A 20,419-nucleotide genomic window follows, 5' to 3' on the forward strand; every position below is an offset into this window, starting at 1 on the left:
TGTAGTTGTATATACACAATTAAAACTACATTCTATTGATAATACAACAGGGTCCAATCGATATTAGATTCAAAACGTGCCAAGCTTTAGTCTCAAATACTGGACGGTGCTGCCATTTCAAACGTGCTACAATTTGTGACTAAAGATTTGCTTCATGTCAGTTCATTCGGCGCTTCAGAGATGGCACTGCGCTGCTATCTTATCACACGACGAGAACCACACAGTAGCTCCCAGAAAGCTACAATGAAAGAATTGCCGTATAAAATATTTTTTACCCCACACCAGCATATTAATACTTATCATTAACCAAAATTCACCCGAACCTTTTCATATTTTATATACCTAGAATTAACAACACTGATCCTCCTGTACTTGACCACAAATAACATGAACACCATCGTAGACTTGAAGCTCGCGACGTTCACATGCAACGTTCCATTAAAAGGAATAGGAAAAGGAAAGAAAAGAGATGACAAAAACAAAAATAGGTCTCCGTTTCCGGGCGATTATTACGCATGCGCGAGTCCATTCATCTTGACCGAGCATATAAAGACCTCGAGGTTGATACATTCATAACATCAAAAGATCCAACAATACCGTCGAGGAAACGCCGTAAATCAATGGCTTGATATCGCAGGTGCGTATCGCAGGAACAATCAAAGGAAGTTCTATTTTCATATATTACCCGAGAGCAAGATGTAGGAACAGAGTGTAAAAAGGATCGAATAATGCAGAACCGCTAACTTTGCTGCGTAACACATTGTTAGGGCTCGCGCGTACATATAAGGACGAATATATATATTCATATTTGTACACCCATGCGCACATGCATTCACGGGTGCGTGCACGTGTTAAACAACAGGGCTTAGAATCGAAGCGGTGGGGACGCCGTAGTGGCCGCAGTAATAAAACTACCACGCGTCCAATAACGTGGCGCCGTTCGACGAATCTTTAATTAAATCGGCCGACAGCTCGCGAACTAAATAAAACTTTATGTTTTCCCTTGCAAAACCGCAGCCGATCGCGGAGTCGATCGTAAAGCGAGAGACCTATATCCTAGACGGCGATTCGACACCCAGAACCACATTTATATATGAACAAGCAGATATAAATATTAATGACACGAGCGCGTAAGGATACCGTACAGACCGTAAAACGGCATCATTTTACCACGTCGAATTATAAAAAATTCGTTCGCCCAGGTTCACTCGAATATATATATATATATTTAGTTGATCCGAATACATTATTCTTGGTGAAAAAAGTAGAACGAGTCGAGTCATCTAATTGCGAGCTACTGGAAAAAAATCCAGTAGCAAAAAATTGCAGGGTGTCGAAGAAAAGGTACTCGCAGTAGCGGCACTTAAGAGAGCGAGGGCAGATTGAAATCAATTATTACTTTAAAGAACGTTTATCTTCCTTGCTAGCAAAGCTTCCTTTATGCGTTTTCTCGGAACGCCCGACATTGACTTTCCCCGATGCCGAGCTGCCTCCTGTAACACCCTGAGCCTAACACGTTCCTTCCACCGTTCGTAAATCGCTCTCTCATTGACTTCGATCTCGAAACGGGAGGGGGCGTTCCTTCGCGTATCGTCGAGTACCAAAACTATTCTAACGAGACATCTTTTCAACAATTTTCCTTAATTCCCTCTCCCGATCGAGGGATCAAGAAAATCGTCAAAGTCGTTCTCGCAACGCCCCAGTTATCGAGGGGACTTTATCGCCGGCGATAAAATCTCCCGACAATGGTCGCAGAAGAGATCAACACCCGTGGAATCGTGGAGGTTCGTCGACCGGGTCGCGCACCGAGGCGATGAAAACGCTTCGCGTTATATTTAAGCATGAAATTTCATGTAGATATATTGCCAGTGAACACAAGAGAGGCGCATCGAGGCGAAACGACGCGCGATATCAGTTGTAGGGGTCGCCGCCACTACAAGCTGCCTACTCTCTCGCGATAACCTCTCCGATAAACTTTCATCTTAAATGTTATACACATTACATTTTTAACTCGCAGCATTATCGCCGCTTGGGCTCTCTCTCTCTATCACTTTCTGTCTCTCTCTCTCTCCCTTTTCTCTGGCCCCACGGGTTCCACGCAACTCCCTGACTGCCGCATCTCGACGTCCCGTCCCAACGTTCCGAAAACCTGCGAGCGGTTCGCCGCCGTCGTCGAGTCCCAAAGCGAAGACCGTTAAAAATCAATTTCAAAACGAATAGAACGAAAGGATACTTAAAGTTTCGAGTACGGTTTCCTTACCAGTTCGGCGTTCAGATCGTCATGACCAGTCGTAAACTGCCGGACCAGGGACGCCGTCTCGCCAGAGGCCGCCATCTTGATTTCGGAAAATCGGCATCCAGGTGGTACCGTTGCCCGCTGGTGGCGCTGCAGTCGCTTGCGACAGGTCCAGGTCTTCGGAGAAAGGAATGCCAGGTATCTGCAGGGAGAAAGCTCAAAGCGTAAGGCGGAGTAGCGGGTGGTGACCGTCTTCCATTGCTGACGAGATCGCCTATTTTAAACGGATATTAAATCAGGGTGAAATACATCGCACCTTCACTAGAAAAACCAGTACCGGCAAATGATGTAAATAATAAAATTCAGATAAATAAGAATTATATCATTTTAGCATTAAAAACCGGCCGGTACGAGTACAAGTGGCCGATCGGCAATCGGCTGCGATTTTGGTGTCCTCGAGAACAATGTCCATCACAAATCAGGCGTTCCCGAATCGAGATTGCGTGGGTATCAACGTAAGATGACCGGTGTGGGATTCTCTCTTCGCGTCTCGAGCTTCGGTTCCCTCTTCTAAAATCCCACTTTATGCTCCGTTTCTTCATAGACAGGTCGCTTCCCGCTGGGCGGCGCGCGCCATTGGTGGCACGCGGCGGCGCGGTGCCGCCGTAGAAAGGAGTCTCCGGCGAAAGGAAGAGGAAGGAAGACAATAAGAAGAGGCGCTGCCGGGGCCGTGAGCCGAGGTGCCGCCGAGGGGCAGGGCGAGAGGGCAAAGGGAGGACGGAGGAAGAAGCGACGGCGCAGAGACACATTAGCTGTATTCCGAGTTTGCATGGCGGAACGCCCCTTTCCGTACTTACGCCCGGTGCCGCGCCCGGTGGAGCGGTGCATCCTCTTCTTTGCGCGCTCCCTCTTTCCCTCTCTCGCTTCGTCCCTCGGCTCTCGCCTTTGGGATATTACGGTGTATTCGAGAGAGCCAGCGGCCGGAGGGAGAGAAAAAGAGAGCGACTTGACAGACGATGCCGACGACGACGACGACGACGACGCCGCCGCCGCCACCGCCGCCGCCGCCGTGGCGGCGAGTGTGCCTCTGTAGGTGTAAATTATCCGCCGGTACCGATCCCCGGAATTAGTCGAGGGAATATGCCCGCGCCCACGACGACCCGAGAGGGGACCGTTTTGCTCCTCCTTTTATCGTCCCCTCGCTCTTATTTTCCCGGCCGAAAAGAGACGACCCCCGAGTCCTGGTGCCACCTATGCGACTCTTTATCTCTCCTTTCGGGATAACTCTTCCGAGGGCGACGCGAAGATTGGTCTGGATCTTGCCGGCAGATCGGAAGGAAGAGTATCTTTCCTTGCCGAAAGTTCTAAAAGTGTGGCGAGTCCCTTGAAGTCGCTAAAACCGAGACCCGGCCTCGAATTAGTAGCCGTCGGGCCCAGGATAAAGTTACCTACGCCATGAGGGTGCACTTACGTCCGGCGTTTCTCGCAAAAAAATGTCTGACTGACAGTGGGAACAAACGCGCGAGACAGCTGTCTTTCGGAGACGTACTCGCGACTAGTTGTCTCGGAGTGACGCGCGTGGTGTGCGACACTGAACTCGCGAGATGAACAACGGGTGTTTAAGTCAACCACTAAACTAACCGATCTATGATCCCCTTTGAGGTAGACGTTCCTTTGACTCGGTCTCGTTTCTCGAGGCGAGCCCCGTTAACCCTTTAGCAACGAAGCGCCACTATAATGGCTCCTTTCTTTATCGCAATAAATCATGCGCTGGGCAATTATCAAGTGCATATGTATACATTCACTCCGAGAAAAAAATGTCATTGAACCAAAGAAATATTTCGTTAATTCAAAGAATAATTATTTAATTTCAATATATTAGATGCAAGATTTCTTTGGTTCAATTAATTTTCTTGTCTCAGTGTATGTATATAATGTCATCAATCCACGACCGAGCTACAGGTATCGCACGGTCGATTCCGGTGTGAGTAACGAATTAAGCTCACCTGTTAGAGGGAGTCGCATTAAATGCCCCCCAAGACGACCGCGACGCGTCCGGGGTCCGCGTTCGCGGAAAAGGACCTCGACGTCTCGTCGGTGAAAAACCGGGCGCTCAGAAATGGAGAAAATAAGGAGTAGTCGTAAACGGGCAAGGTTCAAAGGAATCATTCAGCGTGCGCGACATCGCCGGAATCGGCGGCGCTTCTCGGTAGCCGCTGGCTCCTCTCTCTACGAGGCTCGCCCCGATGGTAAACGGGGCCCGCCATTTTCTTCTCTATTTTAATAAGGGAACGGGGTGTCGCGGGGGGAAAGGCCAGCCGCAATTCTCGAGAACCCCGAAGAAACGAGTCCCGGGTCTATTAGGTTCGCGCCCTTCCTTTGAGCGAGCTGAGTGTAATAGAGTATCTTAGGGCGGAGTAGGAGGGTGTAGTCGAATTTCAAAGGGACTGCTCGAGTAGCCGCCAGTCCTCGTTAGGTTGTCCTCGCACGTTCCCCCCGCGGCACACATGCTCGTCGGAATGACTCTTGTTGGCTCGTCGCGTCGATATGCCTAATGCTTGCCAGTTATGCGCCTCGCTTCCCCTCTGACGGACCGATACCTGTCTAGGAATTCATATTTCAAACGCGATCCACGCCGAGTTCTCCGCTCGTCTCGATTTCCTATTCCTTTACCCACCGAAAGACACCGCGCGGCCCAACAATATGGTACCTATACATGGTATAATAGGAGTTACAAAACGAGTGTCACAGTCACCCGTCACTATTCTCGTCGAAAATGGAGTCTAAAAGTCGGACAAAATTTCTTATCCAAACTGCCCAATTCGCCTGTATTTTGGTCATGCTGTGTATGTTAAGTGTCAAAATGTTTATAAAACTGTCTCCAAACTGGGTGCACCGAATCATTCACGAAACTTCAGCACGTGATTATGAAAGTCGTAAGGAAGAGCGCGATGCTCGTGAAATTTCATTTTTCAAACATTTTAATTTTTTATTTACCCTAGACGACGGCTCGACGACTCCCCTGCGATGTGTCATCCGATTCGCGGTCCGCTAATCCGGTTGACTATTTTTTAATTAATCATTACGGACAAACTATGCATCGTGGATCAAAATTGTATAAGACTTCTCGAGAAGAATTTCGACGCGTGTACCGTGGCTAGGAATTTTGGTACACCCTGTATTTATCGAAACGAGCTCGATTCGTCCGTCCGCGTCCTTACCGAGGATACGATCGCCCGACCCGGACGTCTTCGACGGATTTAGACGAACTCCGTGCTAGTGAGAATTCTCGGGACGGTCAATTTGACGGACAGGTCGGAGGCCGTCGAGAGGGCCGGTCGACGCGGGCCGAGAGGCGGCGAGGAGCGAGAGAAAGGGAAACCGAAGAAAGGAGCCAGAGGAGCCCGCGCGGAATGGGTGTCTAATTTCGAGGAGGAGGGCTCTCCACGCTCGACCGACGCCGATTGGACGGCGTCGCGACGTCTGCCTTAAATGCCGTTCCGCATAGCGGAACAGAATTTCGGAATTTCGCGACTCGCTCGAATTACCGTCAGACGCGGCGAGAAGGATGGGCCGACAGAGAAAGAAGGAGAGAGACGCGCGACGGTAAATTTGACGTGGCTTTTTCCTTTTTCTACCCGATAGGAGATTCGATAGAGAACAAAGAGTGGTACGTACGCGACGCACGAGTACGCGCAATGCTCGCTCCGCACACGAGAATACCAGACGGAGCGAATTGCGATTCCGCACCTTGTCCCTCGTTTCCGGCTTCTCTTCCGTTTCCCCTGATCTTCAGGACCGCGAAAGCCGCCCCAACGAGACGCGGGACAAGGATAGGACGGGCGGAAAAAGTCGCAAATCAAGAACTGAATCTTTTCCAAGATCGTGTATTTAACGGCGCCACTCTCGTTACGCGTACATCGGGCCATACGTAGAGACGTTCTCGAACTCGCGTCGAGTTCGCTCGTCGGTCCTTTTTCATATTTTTTTTTCGTTTTCTCCCTCTCGTGTGAAATATCGTTTTCCTATTATTTTCGCTCTCTCGAGATTAACTCGTGACAATGCATCAGTGACAATGGGCGCGCTTTGGCCGAGGCTTTTCTCTGATGCTCGGAATAGGCTAGCGCGCTTTTCTAGGTAACTCGATCATCGTTCAGACGGACGGATATAATTGTAAAATATGTAAAAGTTAGGCATCGAGATGGAAACGCGATATGTGATCGTCGATTGTGTATGATGATTTGTCGGAACAAGACGCAGGCGGTATACGGACGCGTACGCGGTATATGAAGAGCGTTCGGCATTATCAACGCGCGAGGCATTATCTGACGCACTTAAACGGAATTAATTCGCGCTTAAGCGATCCATTGCCCTCGGGATCTCCGAAAGCAATGCCACCCTCCGACGTGTGCACATGATCCACCGAATACGCCGTTGAAAATAATATGCCGCGCGATTTCGCCGAAAAAAAAGGAAGATAGGTGGACCCGATGCCGTTTTACGGTGTCCACGTTCCTTTATGGTAGAATCCAGGCTGGGTCAACGATCCCCGGCACAATGAGGTTATTTTTAACGGCGTTCCCTATTTTTTTTCCCCTCTTCCTCGCGGAAGGAAGCACATATAATACATGGTTCTCTAGCAAGAGCGAGGACCGCGAACACGAGAAAAGAGGGCAGGTCAGCTTTGGTCGATCATAAGGAGAACTATCGTACATAAACTCTATCGTTACATCGTAAAATATTTTGACTGGTCCAGCCGATGATTAATTGCACTTTTACCGAGGATCTTTAAACGAGTCTCCTAAATCGTCGTCCCGGGAGCGAGCTGCTGCAGTGGGCATCATTTCGTTTTTTATTTGTTATTACTTATCAACCGCGAGACGGATCAGCTGATGGGATGGAAGCATTCGAAAGCGCGTATGGAATTCGGACGGCGCATCCGAGGGGGCTCGGATGCGTTCCATGGAAATTGGAGGGAATAACATTCCCGTGGAATTTCTTTTTTCTTCCCATGCCCTGGCGAAGAGGTCTAGGATTCTAAAAAACGTGCCCTCGGCTCGTGCCCGGATGTACTCGACCCATAAAGACGGGCTCGAAGCTTTCACTGGTCTGACAAATTGGCCTTTTTGCCAGTGCGGTTCCTTCCGAGGGAGTTTCACAGTAGCCAGCGACACTCGAACTCGTTAGTCCGTTCTAACAGGGACTAAAAGACATCGGGCGCGTTTCTTAAAATCCGAAAAGTCGAATCTACCGAGACCGTTGCAGCAACTTCGCCTCGGCACGTAGATTGATCGCGGCATTAGAGTAAAATACCCCAGTCGTTTTCCTCTCGTTTTCTTTGCACGGCGTGAAACAACTTTAGCAGTCCACTGCCTCCACCCCGTGCTTCCGGTCCCGGAGCTGGAAGCACGGTTCTATAGGTGGTGGAAAGGAAAAAGAGAAAAAAAAGAAAAGAGAGAAAAGAAGATTAAAACCGAATAAATTAACGCCGAGCCGTACGAGGCGCGGAGCTCTCAATCCGAGCGCGATGTCGCGACCACTTCGCGGACTCAATAAATAATATTAATCATAACGTCGCCATAACTTACGCTCACAATAATCTACGTACTGTACACATAGTATACGCACACCCACCGGGCCGATCGTTCCTCTTACAAGTAATTATTCTCGTCTGTACTATATATGTACCTGCCTCGGTCGAGAGTACCTATTGCGTCGAGACGGCACTAGCGACTGTTATAACAGGAGCTGCTGTAACGACCTGTATATCGTGGCGCATTAATTAGGGCGCCCTGTAAGCACCGAGCAAATTGAATACCTACTTTGTGCCTTCGTCGATTAGGAATCTGATTTATCGCGCGCGTGGACAACTAAATCCGCGAGCCCCCTCGAATCGCGACTACACGCGCGCATTGTTATAACTGCACCTCTATGCTGGAAACAGAGAGACCGAGGAAATCGAATTCAAAACCGATCGACTATCAAATCCGTTACCACCGCGACAAGACAATTACCCAATGATTGCTAGGGCTGTCTCGCATCTCGGATCGAGGTCAAGAGGCTTGAAATGATTATAGCAAAGGCAGCTGCCAATTTACCGGAGCAACCCTCATAAGATTTCGCGATCCTCGTGCTCGTACCAAGCTGAACGTGCGAGACGGGTCTGCAGGTGATCTGCCAATTACACGCGAGATATGACCCTTCTGTTAAATTCATTGGCAATTCGCGGATAAGTGCCGTCGAGTAAAATTTCAATTTTCGAGCACGACTTCCCGGGTGCCACGACATACAGATTTCCCCAGGATTCCGTTATCAGTCATCGCAGTCCGAAGCCTCGACCGACGACCTCGTGGTGCCAACCCAGTATTATAAGAATATTCAATGTCTACCTTTCACGCTGAAGAGTCCAGCGACGATCTCGTCTTTGGGGGGAAAGAGTCGCAGAGTCAGTCTATACAAATCACTGGGCGTATAGGTCAACCGACCCCGTCTGGGTGTCCAAGAAGGGTCTTAGGAGGTCCTGGAAGATCTCGGATGATCTCAGATAAGTCCTGGTCCTCGTCGCTCTCCAAGACCACCTCGGACGTTCTTCGCTCCACCTTTCTCAATTACAAGGACTAGCTGGCTGGCTAGTACTGGAAGCCTGCATCATGCCCGGTTGTCCAGGATGTGGGGTGGCTGCCGTGGCCGTGACTGCACTGGTCGCGGCACTCGGATGATGATGATGGTGATGGTAAAGCGTCGATGCGTAATACTGTTGATGATGATGGTGGGGGTGCGGATGGTAGTTACCAGGCGGCGACTCGTTTTCGTTATTGTTGTGGTGGTGATGGTTGTTAACGACGGGGCAAAGGGAAGAGGTCGACGAGGAGGAGGAACTCGTGGAGGAGTTCGGCAGGGCCGTGACGCTGTTGGCCAGGATGTCGTGCACCGTGTGCGGACTGGGCCATTGCAGGGAGTTGACGTTGTTAGGCTGGTGGCTCGCGGTCGTCGGCGTCGGAGGTGACGGGGACAGCTTCGTCGCCGACGGCGAAGTCAGTCCCACTGGAAACACAACGGAACTGAACAATCGTTTAGTAGATAACTCCCGGCGACCAGGCCGCCGTGTTAACATGGGAATCCTAATCCGATGCCAATGCGACATCAAATTGCCAACTACTTTATCCGCTACCATATCCGTACGAGAATTCCGGGAATCCAAGACTCGAGGGAAATCGTAAGGAGTACCACGAAAATCGTTATATCTCACCTTGATGGTGGTGATGGTGATGGGCGACGGCCGACGGTGGCGCCGCGTGGTAGGGCGTGGGCGGATACGGAACCGGGCAGAGGGCGGCTCCGGCGGCGGCGGCGGCCGCCGCGGCGTACAGGTGGTGATGGTGATGATGGTGGTGATGGGCAGGATGGTGTGGATGATGATGGTGGATGGCGGCGGCCGCGGCCGCGGCGGTGGCGCCCACCTTGTTCCGCAGGATCCTGGAGATGCTGGAGACCGAGGGCACGTTGTACTTGTCGCAGACTCCGTCCGAGAGAAGTCGGTCGCGGATCTCCCAGGCGAAGATGCCGGGGTCCTTTAGTTTGAGCTGCTTGATGTATTGCACGACTTTAGGCGTGGTGACTCGCGGCTTGCTCCCGCCTATCGCTCCTGGAAGGATGCTCCCTGTCTCGTGATATCGCGCCAGGATCTTGCTGACGCAGCCGTGGCTCACACGGAGCTGCCTGGAGATGTCGCAAGGTCTGATGCCCAGCTGGGCCAGCTCGACGATGCGCAGACGAACCGCGTTGGGAAGCGGCCTGCCATTGACGAATACACCTCCTAGCTGGTTCACCTCGCCATACTGCTGTTGTTGCTGCTGTTGCTGATGCTGGTGCTGCTGCTGTTGGTGATGGTGCTGCTGTTGCTGCGCGGCCGGCACTCCACCGCCGATTCTGCCACCGTTGTTCTCTGCAAAACATGGATTCGTTAGTGGGCATGGTAACGTATCGATGACGAGAGACCGTATGCATTTTTTTTAAGGAATCAGGGTATAGGGAATCCCAGTTCTTCGGGACGAACGAGCTCGTTCCACGTTACGCGAGGAGCTCAACGGCACGCCATACTCGTGCGAAAGGAAGATTGTACGTTTTAGTGCTGCATTGTTAGTAACGGCCGTTATTGCCTTCACAGCTCACTAAGTCGTTGATTGCACGTAGGAAATTATGGCCGATTAACCTTCCGATAACTCTTTCCTTAATTTGTTCGTTTTACTCCGAGGGAACGGCACCTCCCTCCGATACAACCGATTACCCCCGATAGAAGTCGGAGGTCTTTCCCAGGAGAAACTCGGCACCGAGAGCGAGACCCCGCGTTTCTTTTTCTTCAAAGTGTTAAGAAGATGGTTTTGGGTTTGGCCTCGATCACTCGAAAAGCAATAAAGCGAATGCCCAGTCGTTACAGTCTTGAATGGCGGCTTACAGGGCTCGTAACCATACCATGTAACGTAAAACTACGTCCCGGGATGAAAGAGGCTCTTCAGTCGAGTAGGTAAGTGTCGTACCGGTTAACTCGAACAGTGCGGCACAGTTGATGTAACCGGTGCCGGTCGCGATCTTTATATGGGGATAATATAAATTTTTTCACCACCCAAGGTTCCCATCCAGCGACGTCGCGTCGATGCATTTTGCGAGGTCGAGTCCCTGGATCGATTTGCGAGGTATCCTAATTTCTTGCACTTGTTTATCTATTTTTTTTTAGGAAACTAACGAAGAAATCGCACGACTTACAAGTCAGATATACCTCGACCCAATGTTATTCTAGGTACATATATCACATTTAATGATCATCTCGAGAAATGTATGGCACTCATGGCACCCGATCGCGATAATCCGCATATATATCCGTGCAATAACCCCGACACCATAGGGGGTTTCTCCGAAGGGACATTAGGGGGTCGAAATCGCCCCACGCTCGTCAATTAATTCCCGGAACCGAATAGGTAGTAAACGCACTATCTTAAGAGGCGTCTAAAACACTTAATGCTCGGCTCTTCCTGCACCTACATCTCGTACGTCTCGTACGTCTTTTCGATCCCATACATTCGAGGACTCGTACTTATGGGGGGCACGCACGAGAGGTTTATGCGTTCCGCCGCGGATCGTAGGTAAACCCTTCGAGATGGTGTACGTGCGTTAAGTAAGTAGGTACGAAACTCCCACTCCGATACGGCAAACCGAAGGAGACGAGATCGCGTCGTTAACCGCTCGCGAGAAAAAGGAGTCGTAAGGAGGAAAAAGGAAGGGGGGAAAAAAGGAGCGAGTCCCAACTGTACGAGGGACCGATGCATTTCGGCGGAGCCAGTTGACGGCTTCGCAAAAACTCGTCTCCGCCGTCGAAACTCTTCCGAGAATCTCAGACTGCGTGGTTCTGCCCGCCGCCATCTTGCCCCTGTGCCGCTCCCTCTCCTTATTTATCGCATCCCTTAACGCAAATCGCGATCGTTCCTCCCCGTCGAGCTCGGTTACTCTTCCCCCAGGGTGTGATAAAATAAACTCGATGGCCACAGTCTACAAAGCCTCATCCTTTCTAAAAATTAAGTGAAAAAAGCCCTTAAAGATGGTTTCCAATAATTAACTAAAAAAAATACCCAGCCAGACGCGTCGGGTGTCGCATAGCGCACGACGCACGGCCGCGAATTCTGTTACACGCTGCAAATTAATGATTAAACCATGCGATTCGTCTTATCAAAGGACCGTTCTTTTCAGGACGAAAAAGGAGCAGAAAGGGCTGAAACGGCTTCAGGGCAACGATACACGCGGCCATCTTTTCTCGCTCGATTAAGGGTGAAAAAAAGATCCAGGTGTATCATCATGGCATCTCCGTCGGACTCGTCTCCGATTGGTTGGCGTCGCCTTTCCTCTGGACCCGACCTGCCCAATCGAGCAGCCGTCACGGGGCCGGGGCACCGGCGACGTGGTGAAAGACGCGGACGGGAGAGGAGATTGATAATTAGTAGGTTAGATGGTAGACAAACACCGACGCGACGTGTACCGGGAGCCAAATAAAGCACATGTGGAGAGCGGGTGACAGTAACATCCATCACTCGTCGAACACGCCCTCTCTCGGACCACTGCCCAGGCTTTCCTGGCTCGGCGCGTCTTCTGGGATGTCCCCTGGTTTCCCCCGTTCTCCGTCCTCCTCCATCCGCCGCGTCTCCCCGGGAGCGAAGGAGACCGCGCGAGAGGGACGGCGCATGGGAAAGTGTGTGGGAGCGAGCGAGAGGGAGACAGGGAACGCGAGGGGGCCCTCTGTCGGTACCGAGGCGCTCTGCTCTGCGGATGTGGTTGCCTTCGCGGCTAAACACATGTATTACACGCGTGTAAACCGACTACTCGGGTCGGCCCTTTTGATCTGGCCCATTCATCACCCCTTGCGAGAAAAACTCTAATAATATTACACGTCCGTGTTCCTCCGTGTATGTGCCTGCCGATGGGGCGAAGTCGCGACTCCTCGGCAAACGTTACTCCGTCCTCCTTGTCGTTTCGCGACTTTACCGCGATTTACGGACTCTGTCGATAAAAACCACCCCTAGTAATTATTGCCGTTAATAGAGGCTTCTTATAGGACGGAATTACGCGGAATGAGAGGAATCTTCCTTGAATCGAGGTACCCGAGCGATGTTGAATTTCGCCCCGAGACGTAGGGTCCACCTTGCGAGCACTTTATGTCCACATAATGTGAACCTCGCGTGCACCTTATGTACGCTTTATGTGCGCCTTACGGACACGGGCCCGAGGTGAGGAGTTAATCAAGCGGTCAGGTGAATCAAACGCGCCCGATCGTGCCCGTGATAAATCCGGACCTCGGGGGTAATCGCGATATGTAATAATAATAACAATAATACCAACACTCGTCATTCAATACCCGTAAAGAGAATTGGCTGGTGATTTTATTAGCGCTACACGGACCCCTTCGAGGACCTATCCCATGAATCCCTCGTTCCCTTCCATTTTTTCTTTCTTTCCCTTTTGATTTCCTGCCATCGAGAAGTTCGTGCATAAATGCATTTGGCTCTCCCCACGTATGCACCACCGGAATCAGCCTGAATAAACGCACCTGCGAACGTTTACTCGGCAATTTGCAGTGAAGCCAGATTTCCCTCTTCTTGAATCATCCCGCAGATTCCTCGGTCACTTTTTTACTCGTTTTTCCGAACCGTCGCATCTAGGCTCTACAGAGCTTTGAGGAAAAATTCAAAATGGCTCATTCTACTTCTTATAAGCCGGCGCCGGCGCCAGGAACGGGCGAGGTAAGTAGCCGAATGGGAAAGCAAACAACTTGAGGGTGGTTCTCTTGTTCCCTTCCTTTCTCCCCTCCGAAATAGGTCTCTATCCTTCACCGACCACGAGGTGGATAGGTCGAACCATTTCTCGATCTGTACCCCAACGAACAGGTCGGTGGTACAAAAAGAGGCGCTCAAAAGGCACGGAAGCGGCTCCCGAGATTTCGGGAGCTAATTCCAAAGTGTTTGAGCAGTCCTTTGTCAACCTGGTCGAGGGACAACCTCGGCCCACCCGAAAGCTGTGTTTGTTGTTTGGACCGAGCAAACCGTACTAATTGAAAGCTAATGAATAATCCAGGACCGCTTAGGGACTTCACCGTTGTCGTTTGCTGTCGGTCGACATCTGCTTTGTTGTCGTTTTTTCAAGGTCAATCAGATCCTTTCCTCCTCGTCTTGCATCGGTTGCAGAAGGCGAAGTACGGTCTTACTTATTACGTATTTTGTAACTTTCGGAGTGGACCCGCGCGAGATTGGTTAACTGCCGACTTTTCGCAAATATTTCAGTTCAAATCCTCAGGGCCTTGTAGAGGATTATTTAGCAAGCTTACTCCTTTACATCTTTGGAATGTTACTCTTGGCCGCGAAAATAATTCCTATCTTATAAAAGAAATTCATACCCGGCTCGTGATCACGTAGCGGTGAGCGACGGACGCAGGTGAGTCGCGCGCAGCGCGCACCGCGCATCGCGGGCCTCGCCGCGATCCGTCGCGCGGGACTCGCGAGCCGGCGGCCACGCGACGCGGTGCCGCCGCGTAATCCCGATGGCGCTCCTTACCTAGTACGATCGAATCCATCGGCGAGCCAGTTGTTACGACGCCGTCTCGTCTGAAGTATCTTGCGTTTCCCGAGAAAAAGGCCGGCCGAGTCACAGAAGGCCCGCGGATCGCGGGTCACGTCGGTGACATCGCGGATGCGGAGGTGACGGTTCCGCTTATCGCGAGCGCGCGGGGGTGGCGCAGGTTTTGCAGGTTAGGTGCACCCGCGAGGTGTCCGCGCCTTGGCGAGGATGTTCCGGCGCGGCGGCAAAAAGAGGAGGCGCGAACGCGGTCACTGGTGCACGGCTCGCCCTTCGCTGGCTCACTGACTGAGACGACAGATTTACCAGAGCAGAAATAAGAAATCTCGAGCGACGGGCCTCGGCCGCGCGGCCGCGCCGGGCCCGCTGCCGCGCGCGACCGACCTAGTCACGCCCGCGCACGCACACAGGCGAGCGCGCGGTCCGCTCGTTCTGTCTCCGTCCGTACCTCGCGGCTCCGGTTCTCGCTCTCTCATTCGGTGCGCTCCTCCTAGCGCGCCTCTCCCATTGGCTCCCGGCGGGGTCTCTCTCCCTCTCGCGGCGAGGCCCCGCGCGCTCTCTCTCTCTTCCCTCGCGCCAGTGGCGGACGAGGCACCGCATCTCCCCGCGCGCGTATTTAAATTCCCCGCTCCTCCCAACCCGAAGACGATACGCGAGTCAAGAGGCGCGACGATCGATCTCGAATTCGCGAATTGGCTTCTTCATACCTGAAATTTGGATCGAACTAATTAGGGCATCCTAAAAGATTTGTCAAAAAATATTATGGTAGGAGGTTATGGTTTCATGTGAGGGGTGATATGTGCAAGAGAGGAAGCCGATTCGCCGAAGATCGGGTGATGTTCGACTGGATGCGCGGTGATCCGAAACCCATCGCTCTTCGTCTCCACCTCTCGCTCGGCTCCACTTGCGGACGCGTGTGGGTGGCGCACCGACGCCAGCGCCGCCGATGGAGGGGGAGCGGCGTGGCCTCGCACTACGGGGCGGATCCGCGCCGGTACGGACCATTGGCGAGCGCAAGCACCGTACACTCCGCGGTCCACGCCCCTCCATTGTACACCTACCGTCACGGAATAAAGCGGCTGCGACGCGCGACGTGTCTAAGGCCGCCAGGCGTCCTCCTCGCTCCCCTCGGAATCCCGATCCTCCTTTTCTCTCTAGCGACCCGGAGGACGCTTTCGACCAGCCGGGTCGCCCAAGGTGGTCGCGGCCACGCCTCGTCGCTTCCCGTCGAGCGCTCGTTGGAGATTCTTCGGGACGATCGCGCCCCGGGAAACTCCTGACCTTTTCTCGATCCCTCCTCGGAATGGCGAATTCCGGCCGAACCCCCAGCTCACCGCAAACACTCGCCGCAACGACCTTTGGCTAGGAAGCGGAACGAGGGAGGCGACCCGAGGCCGCCATTTTGTATCGCTTTACGTGCTTCTAGCGTCGCGCGTGCCCTGAGGATCCGACACTAAGATGGACTTTGAGTAAAATGGACAATCTCATGAACGATCTCTAGAAATTCTAGCAAGGACTGCAACAACACTTCTAAGGTGATAATAACTATGTTTTGCAGTGATTTGGGGCTCGAGAAAGAACGACTCATCGGCGCCATCTTGCGAACGACGAACCCAGACTCGGGGAAGATTCTTTTGCACGCGTTTCCACGCAATTCCGAGAAAACGCCTATAACGAAGACGGACGTAAGCATCGTGATGTTTAGACGTACGATATGTCGTTCTTAAATAACAGAATCTCGACTGATTATCAATTTCTTTTAGAAGATACTCCGTGAGATAAATCACTGATTATTTCAACTGGGATTTACCGAAAATCCTCCGCTCCGAAACTCATCCGGCAAAGTGGTCTTGCCGGTTCGTCGGCTCTACATTCAGGGGGCAATTGAATGGCTATCGTGTGAGAAGCGGTTTATGGGATATTGGGTATGAAACGAGCAAAGGCCGTTTCACCCCGCGGAGCAGAGAATTATCTGGCCGCAAGCCCAGATTCTAAATTTACGCGGGTTTTCATCCGCCCAGTAACCATGCGTGATGGCTCCGAGGAAACGTAGCCGTCGCTTAAGGGGTGTCCCAATCGTGGCCGTGTAACCACACGCGTGCCAGTAATTATTAAAGTGGTGGGAGTAATTGCGAAGAATCTAGAGAAATTTAATTTATCACTGAGTTCGTCCTATGTCCCCTTTTTGAGAGTAATACCGAGGAATCGCAACGACGGCGGTTTTGACCCGTAAAATGGAGTCCATCTTGAGCTGCCTTGGAGTCTTGGTATTTAAACAGGTCTTATATTAGTTGCGACGTGGCCAAAACGTGCGAATCGCGCAGAAAACTGGCAATAGACGCCAGACAAATCGCTGTCGGACAGGTGGCGACGTTTAACGACGTCAGGTAATCCGTGACGTTAAAAGGAGCAGGTAAATGCGGTAGGTGGTTACGACGCTTAGTTCTGGCTTGCTGGCCGTAATGTGGTCGTAGTGCGTCGTGCAAGATCGCTCCGGCACGTTTTGCGGATTGTTGCGTAGGGCGAGGCTTCGTTTAGCACGTAATATAACGCTGCCAGATAGCTATTTATACGGCTACCTATACCCGCTCGGGTATGGGCGCACCTACACCGAATGGACGTGCGCGCGCCCAAGCGCACTCGGCTTTGGGCTCGACGCACGTGTGAGTAAATGTACAGGAGAGGGGTACTCTCTTATGGCTGGCATGGCGTAGCGGCTTAATGGCTCGCGACTAACGTACAGGGTCGAACACTGGGGACTCAATGCCCCGGGTATTTAAGACCGCAGGGACCAGTTTAGAGACTGGGACCTGGGAGCTTGCACCCTGAAGAATGCCGCGAACTCTTTCTACATCCACTCTGGAGCTTAAAATTTTGCCGATTGTAAAATCACTCTCATCTCCGATATGGAACTCTCGCGCTTAATGGAGGTGCATTCATTTCTGTAATTCTACGTAGAATAACAGCACATTTAATTTAATATTCGTACTTCCTGTATACAGGAATATTCTAGGATCTAACGTTATGCTGGATGAGACGGTCGAGACAGTTACAGGGAGAATTTCAAACAGGGGTTCTTGTTTTAAATTTAATCATGTGTTAAGGAATAGGGGCTAGAAGATAGGCACTGAAATTCTATCATAGTTCTTTGTAGTTGGAGATGTTAAGATTTAGGTCGCTCAAGGTATCTGTGCAGAAGATTTATGCCACAGTAGCTACTGTAATTTGCATTCAGCGTGTGGGCGGTTTCGCGGTAGCACTACATCGTCAATCTTAATTTACATGTAGCGCATCGACATAGATAGATACTGGAGGATCCTAATACAACGAAGCTAGCTTTGCCTCTGCAATTGCTTCGTTAATGGAACTTCGGTAAACGTGGTCAAGAAATTATTACGTTTGAGCGTGGCACAAATGTTTAGGAAGATGCTGCCCTTGGTATTATCTTGAAACTTGGAACTCACGTCCTTAAAGTTTATAAATAAATGGAAAAACAAGGGGAAATGTATATGCTCTGATTGTCTTTATTTTGAATCGTGCTTTCTAGAGTATCAAGGTTTTCGCTTTGCATTTAAAAAAGAAAAATATGTATAACATTAAATTAACATTGATCCGTAAGGAAGAATGAGACGACATTAAGGAAAGTGGGACACGTACAAGGTAAATTTGTAATTTATTTTATAATAAACATTTCTATGACGTGTAATAAAAGTACTGGTAGACGTTATCGTAGTATCCTATTTTCTGGTGTATGATTAGAACTAAAATGAGAATTCTTGCAGTGGATTCTTAACGTAAATGGAATCGAATGTTTCAATGAACGTAAAGCTAAATTCTCATCAACATTTTTGTGTAAATATTCCAAAGATGACTGTATCGAGTTAAATGTGTTGTTAAATTTTGGAAGTGATACAATTAAATAGTCTCTAGAAAATCGGAAGTACTCTACAAAATAATATAACACTTTAAAATATATCAATGTGATTTATGCATCTGATTCTCTGTTGCAACATATTTGCCGGTTTCCATACACACAATATCTATATGTACAAAATCCGATAGAAAGCTCAATGTTAGCCATTGTTCTCTTCTTCTCGAATTTGCTCTTCCGAAAACTCGACATCGTTTACTTCATCAGCTTTTACTGCAGCAGTCTGTTCTGGTTCTACCTTGACAATTTGAGAATTGGCCACGTTTGCTTCATTTGTTGTAACTTCTCCATTTTTTTCGGGATTTGGATCACGATTTTCTTCACCTTCGGCCGCAGATTCTGTAGTTTCTGCGATAGTGTCAACTGTACTTGTAACATCATTATTTTGTTGATGTCGAACATAACCCATTTGTATTTCGATCATTTCCAACTCTTCCATAAGAGCTTTCTCCTTCTTTTCTATGTCATCTGAAAATAAGAATAAATGTTAATTAAGTATTTCTATCCTTCAAAAGTGCAAATTTTAATTTTTGCTTACCATGAAGTTCCTTAGCAGACTCTGCAAGTAATGTGTCAGTGCGAGGATTCTTTCTCTTTGGTAGATAGTATATAGAAGGTTGCGTACGAGTGCGAATGAAACAAGCAAGTGGTAGCTGTGCAGCTCGCCAGTCTTGAAATTGCTTGCTGCGAGTTAATTTTGCCTCCAAAGCCCTTACTTCAGCTAGTTGACGTCTCCGAGACAAAAATAATTGTTGTCGTTCTCGCCGCAACTCCTCTTTCTCCCTTCTTTTAGCTTCTTCCACTCTTGCCTCGACCTCTGCTTTCTTATCTTCCTAACAGACGAATACAAGGAATATGAGATGTAAAATATCTTTTGATAGTCTTTTAACACCTTGACATACAACCTGGAAGAACAAAGTTCTTGTTGCTTTGTGTTATAAACATATGCTTGTATGTACAATATCATCATATAATCTCTAAATTTACAGTGCAAATGAAATCAAAGTTACATAATTTTTCACCGGAATGCACAACAGTAAATAATCGAGATTTAATCAAAAGTACAACCATACAAATTTAAAGATTATTAAACATTTACCTTTGCCTTAAGTTTTGTTTCTTCTTGACGAAATTTTTGCAGTGTTCCAAGAAGAGCACCAAACATACGCTTATTCCTCTGACGACTACGTTCGTCTACCCTTTCTCGTCTGATTACTTCTTGCCTAGATGGTATTTCTCTGGGTGTAGCAATGACTCTTGAGGATACAGCAGGCTGTCACAAAAAAAATTGGAGTTAAACGACCTATACAATCCAAATTTTTGTATAAGGTAATTAAAAAATATATATCATAAAAATTGTAAGAAAAAAATACCTTGACAACAGTGTCATCTTCATCAGCACTATCGTCAGCGTTACTAGGCACTCGTGCACTTAACCTGCTAAACACAGTCTTGGGTTCTCCGATTCCACTTTGCCAGCGTCTCTTGTTGCCAGGTCCTTCATTATTTGTGAAATCGACAACAGTTCGCCTCCGATCTTCTTGAAGTGGTCGCTTTTGAGAGATCCTATCGCGTCAAGTAAGTACATTAAACACAAGCTACACAGAACGAAGTACAGAAAACTAACATTTGCAGTAGCGTACTATTCCGTTAAAACAATTTTAAAATTTGAACAAAGATCGGAACCCTTGATTTTCTGTAAAAACTGTGAAATGTGCTTTAGTATCGCTCTACAACATGGTACAAGTAATAGTTAAAAGGTTATGTTAAGTGTGTATCTATTATAATTTGTGAATTAAAAATTTGTATCTCATGGGAATAAGGAGTAATAATATCACTTGAATCAGCGAATTGGTGCAAAGCAGTATCGTATATTCATTGATTTTAGATTAGAAAAGTGTAAACCTGGGTGATGGTTGGATTTGATTTTCTCCATCGGGAAGATCGCGTCCCAAAATTTTCCGGATATTACGATCGAGACCTCGAAGCCCATCGCGAGCGGCTTCCAATTCGGCCTCTAATCTTTCAGCTCCCCAGGGTTCCTTTGAATCTAATTTTCTCATCTCGTTAACTGTTGTACACTTGATACACCACGGTGTTGTTACACCATGATAGACGTACGCAGCTTACAACCGAAG

The 20,419-nt window shown here is 49.4% G+C and overlaps 2 protein-coding genes across 2 annotated transcripts; both read right to left on the minus strand.

Moving 5' to 3' along the window:
• Positions 1–6,133: 6,133 nt before the first annotated feature.
• Positions 6,134–14,680, minus strand: LOC105699930 (paired box protein Pax-1). Its single transcript, XM_012425380.1, has 3 exons — positions 14,330–14,680; positions 9,486–10,181; positions 6,134–9,280 (listed from the first exon to the last, which is right to left on the minus strand). Exons 1-3 carry the CDS (start codon positions 14,346–14,348, stop codon positions 8,841–8,843), a joined length of 1,155 nt encoding a protein of 384 aa, XP_012280803.1. The 5' UTR covers positions 14,349–14,680; the 3' UTR covers positions 6,134–8,840.
• A 3,176-nt stretch (positions 14,681–17,856) lies between these two features.
• On the minus strand, positions 17,857–20,419 carry LOC105699640 (pinin). Its single transcript, XM_012424779.1, has 5 exons — positions 20,187–20,419; positions 19,655–19,847; positions 19,381–19,554; positions 18,820–19,114; positions 17,857–18,749 (listed from the first exon to the last, which is right to left on the minus strand). The coding sequence occupies exons 1-5, from the start codon at positions 20,342–20,344 to the stop codon at positions 18,424–18,426; spliced, it is 1,146 nt and encodes a 381-aa protein (XP_012280202.1). The 5' UTR covers positions 20,345–20,419; the 3' UTR covers positions 17,857–18,423.

This window comes from Orussus abietinus, unplaced genomic scaffold (assembly GCF_000612105.2).
Source record: "Orussus abietinus isolate OABI.00-Male unplaced genomic scaffold, Oabi_2.0 scaffold19, whole genome shotgun sequence".
Lineage (NCBI taxonomy): Eukaryota > Metazoa > Arthropoda > Insecta > Hymenoptera > Orussidae > Orussus > Orussus abietinus.

What these genes read in the sequence shown, in the direction of transcription:
- LOC105699930 (XM_012425380.1), bottom strand. An exon ending in TCACCATCACCACCATCAAG is followed by an intron (nt 9,281 to 9,485) that starts GTGAGATATAAC and finishes TTGTGTTTCCAG; the next exon opens with TGGGACTGACTTCGCCGTCG.
- LOC105699640 (XM_012424779.1), bottom strand. Translation starts at nt 20,344, where the DNA reads ATGAGAAAATTAGATTCAAAGGAACCCTGGGGAGCTGAAAGATTAGAG. An exon ending in AAGATGACACTGTTGTCAAG is followed by an intron (nt 19,555 to 19,654) that starts GTATTTTTTTCT and finishes TTTTTGTGACAG; the next exon opens with CCTGCTGTATCCTCAAGAGT. An exon ending in GTCTGCTAAGGAACTTCATG is followed by an intron (nt 18,750 to 18,819) that starts GTAAGCAAAAAT and finishes TCTTATTTTCAG; the next exon opens with ATGACATAGAAAAGAAGGAG.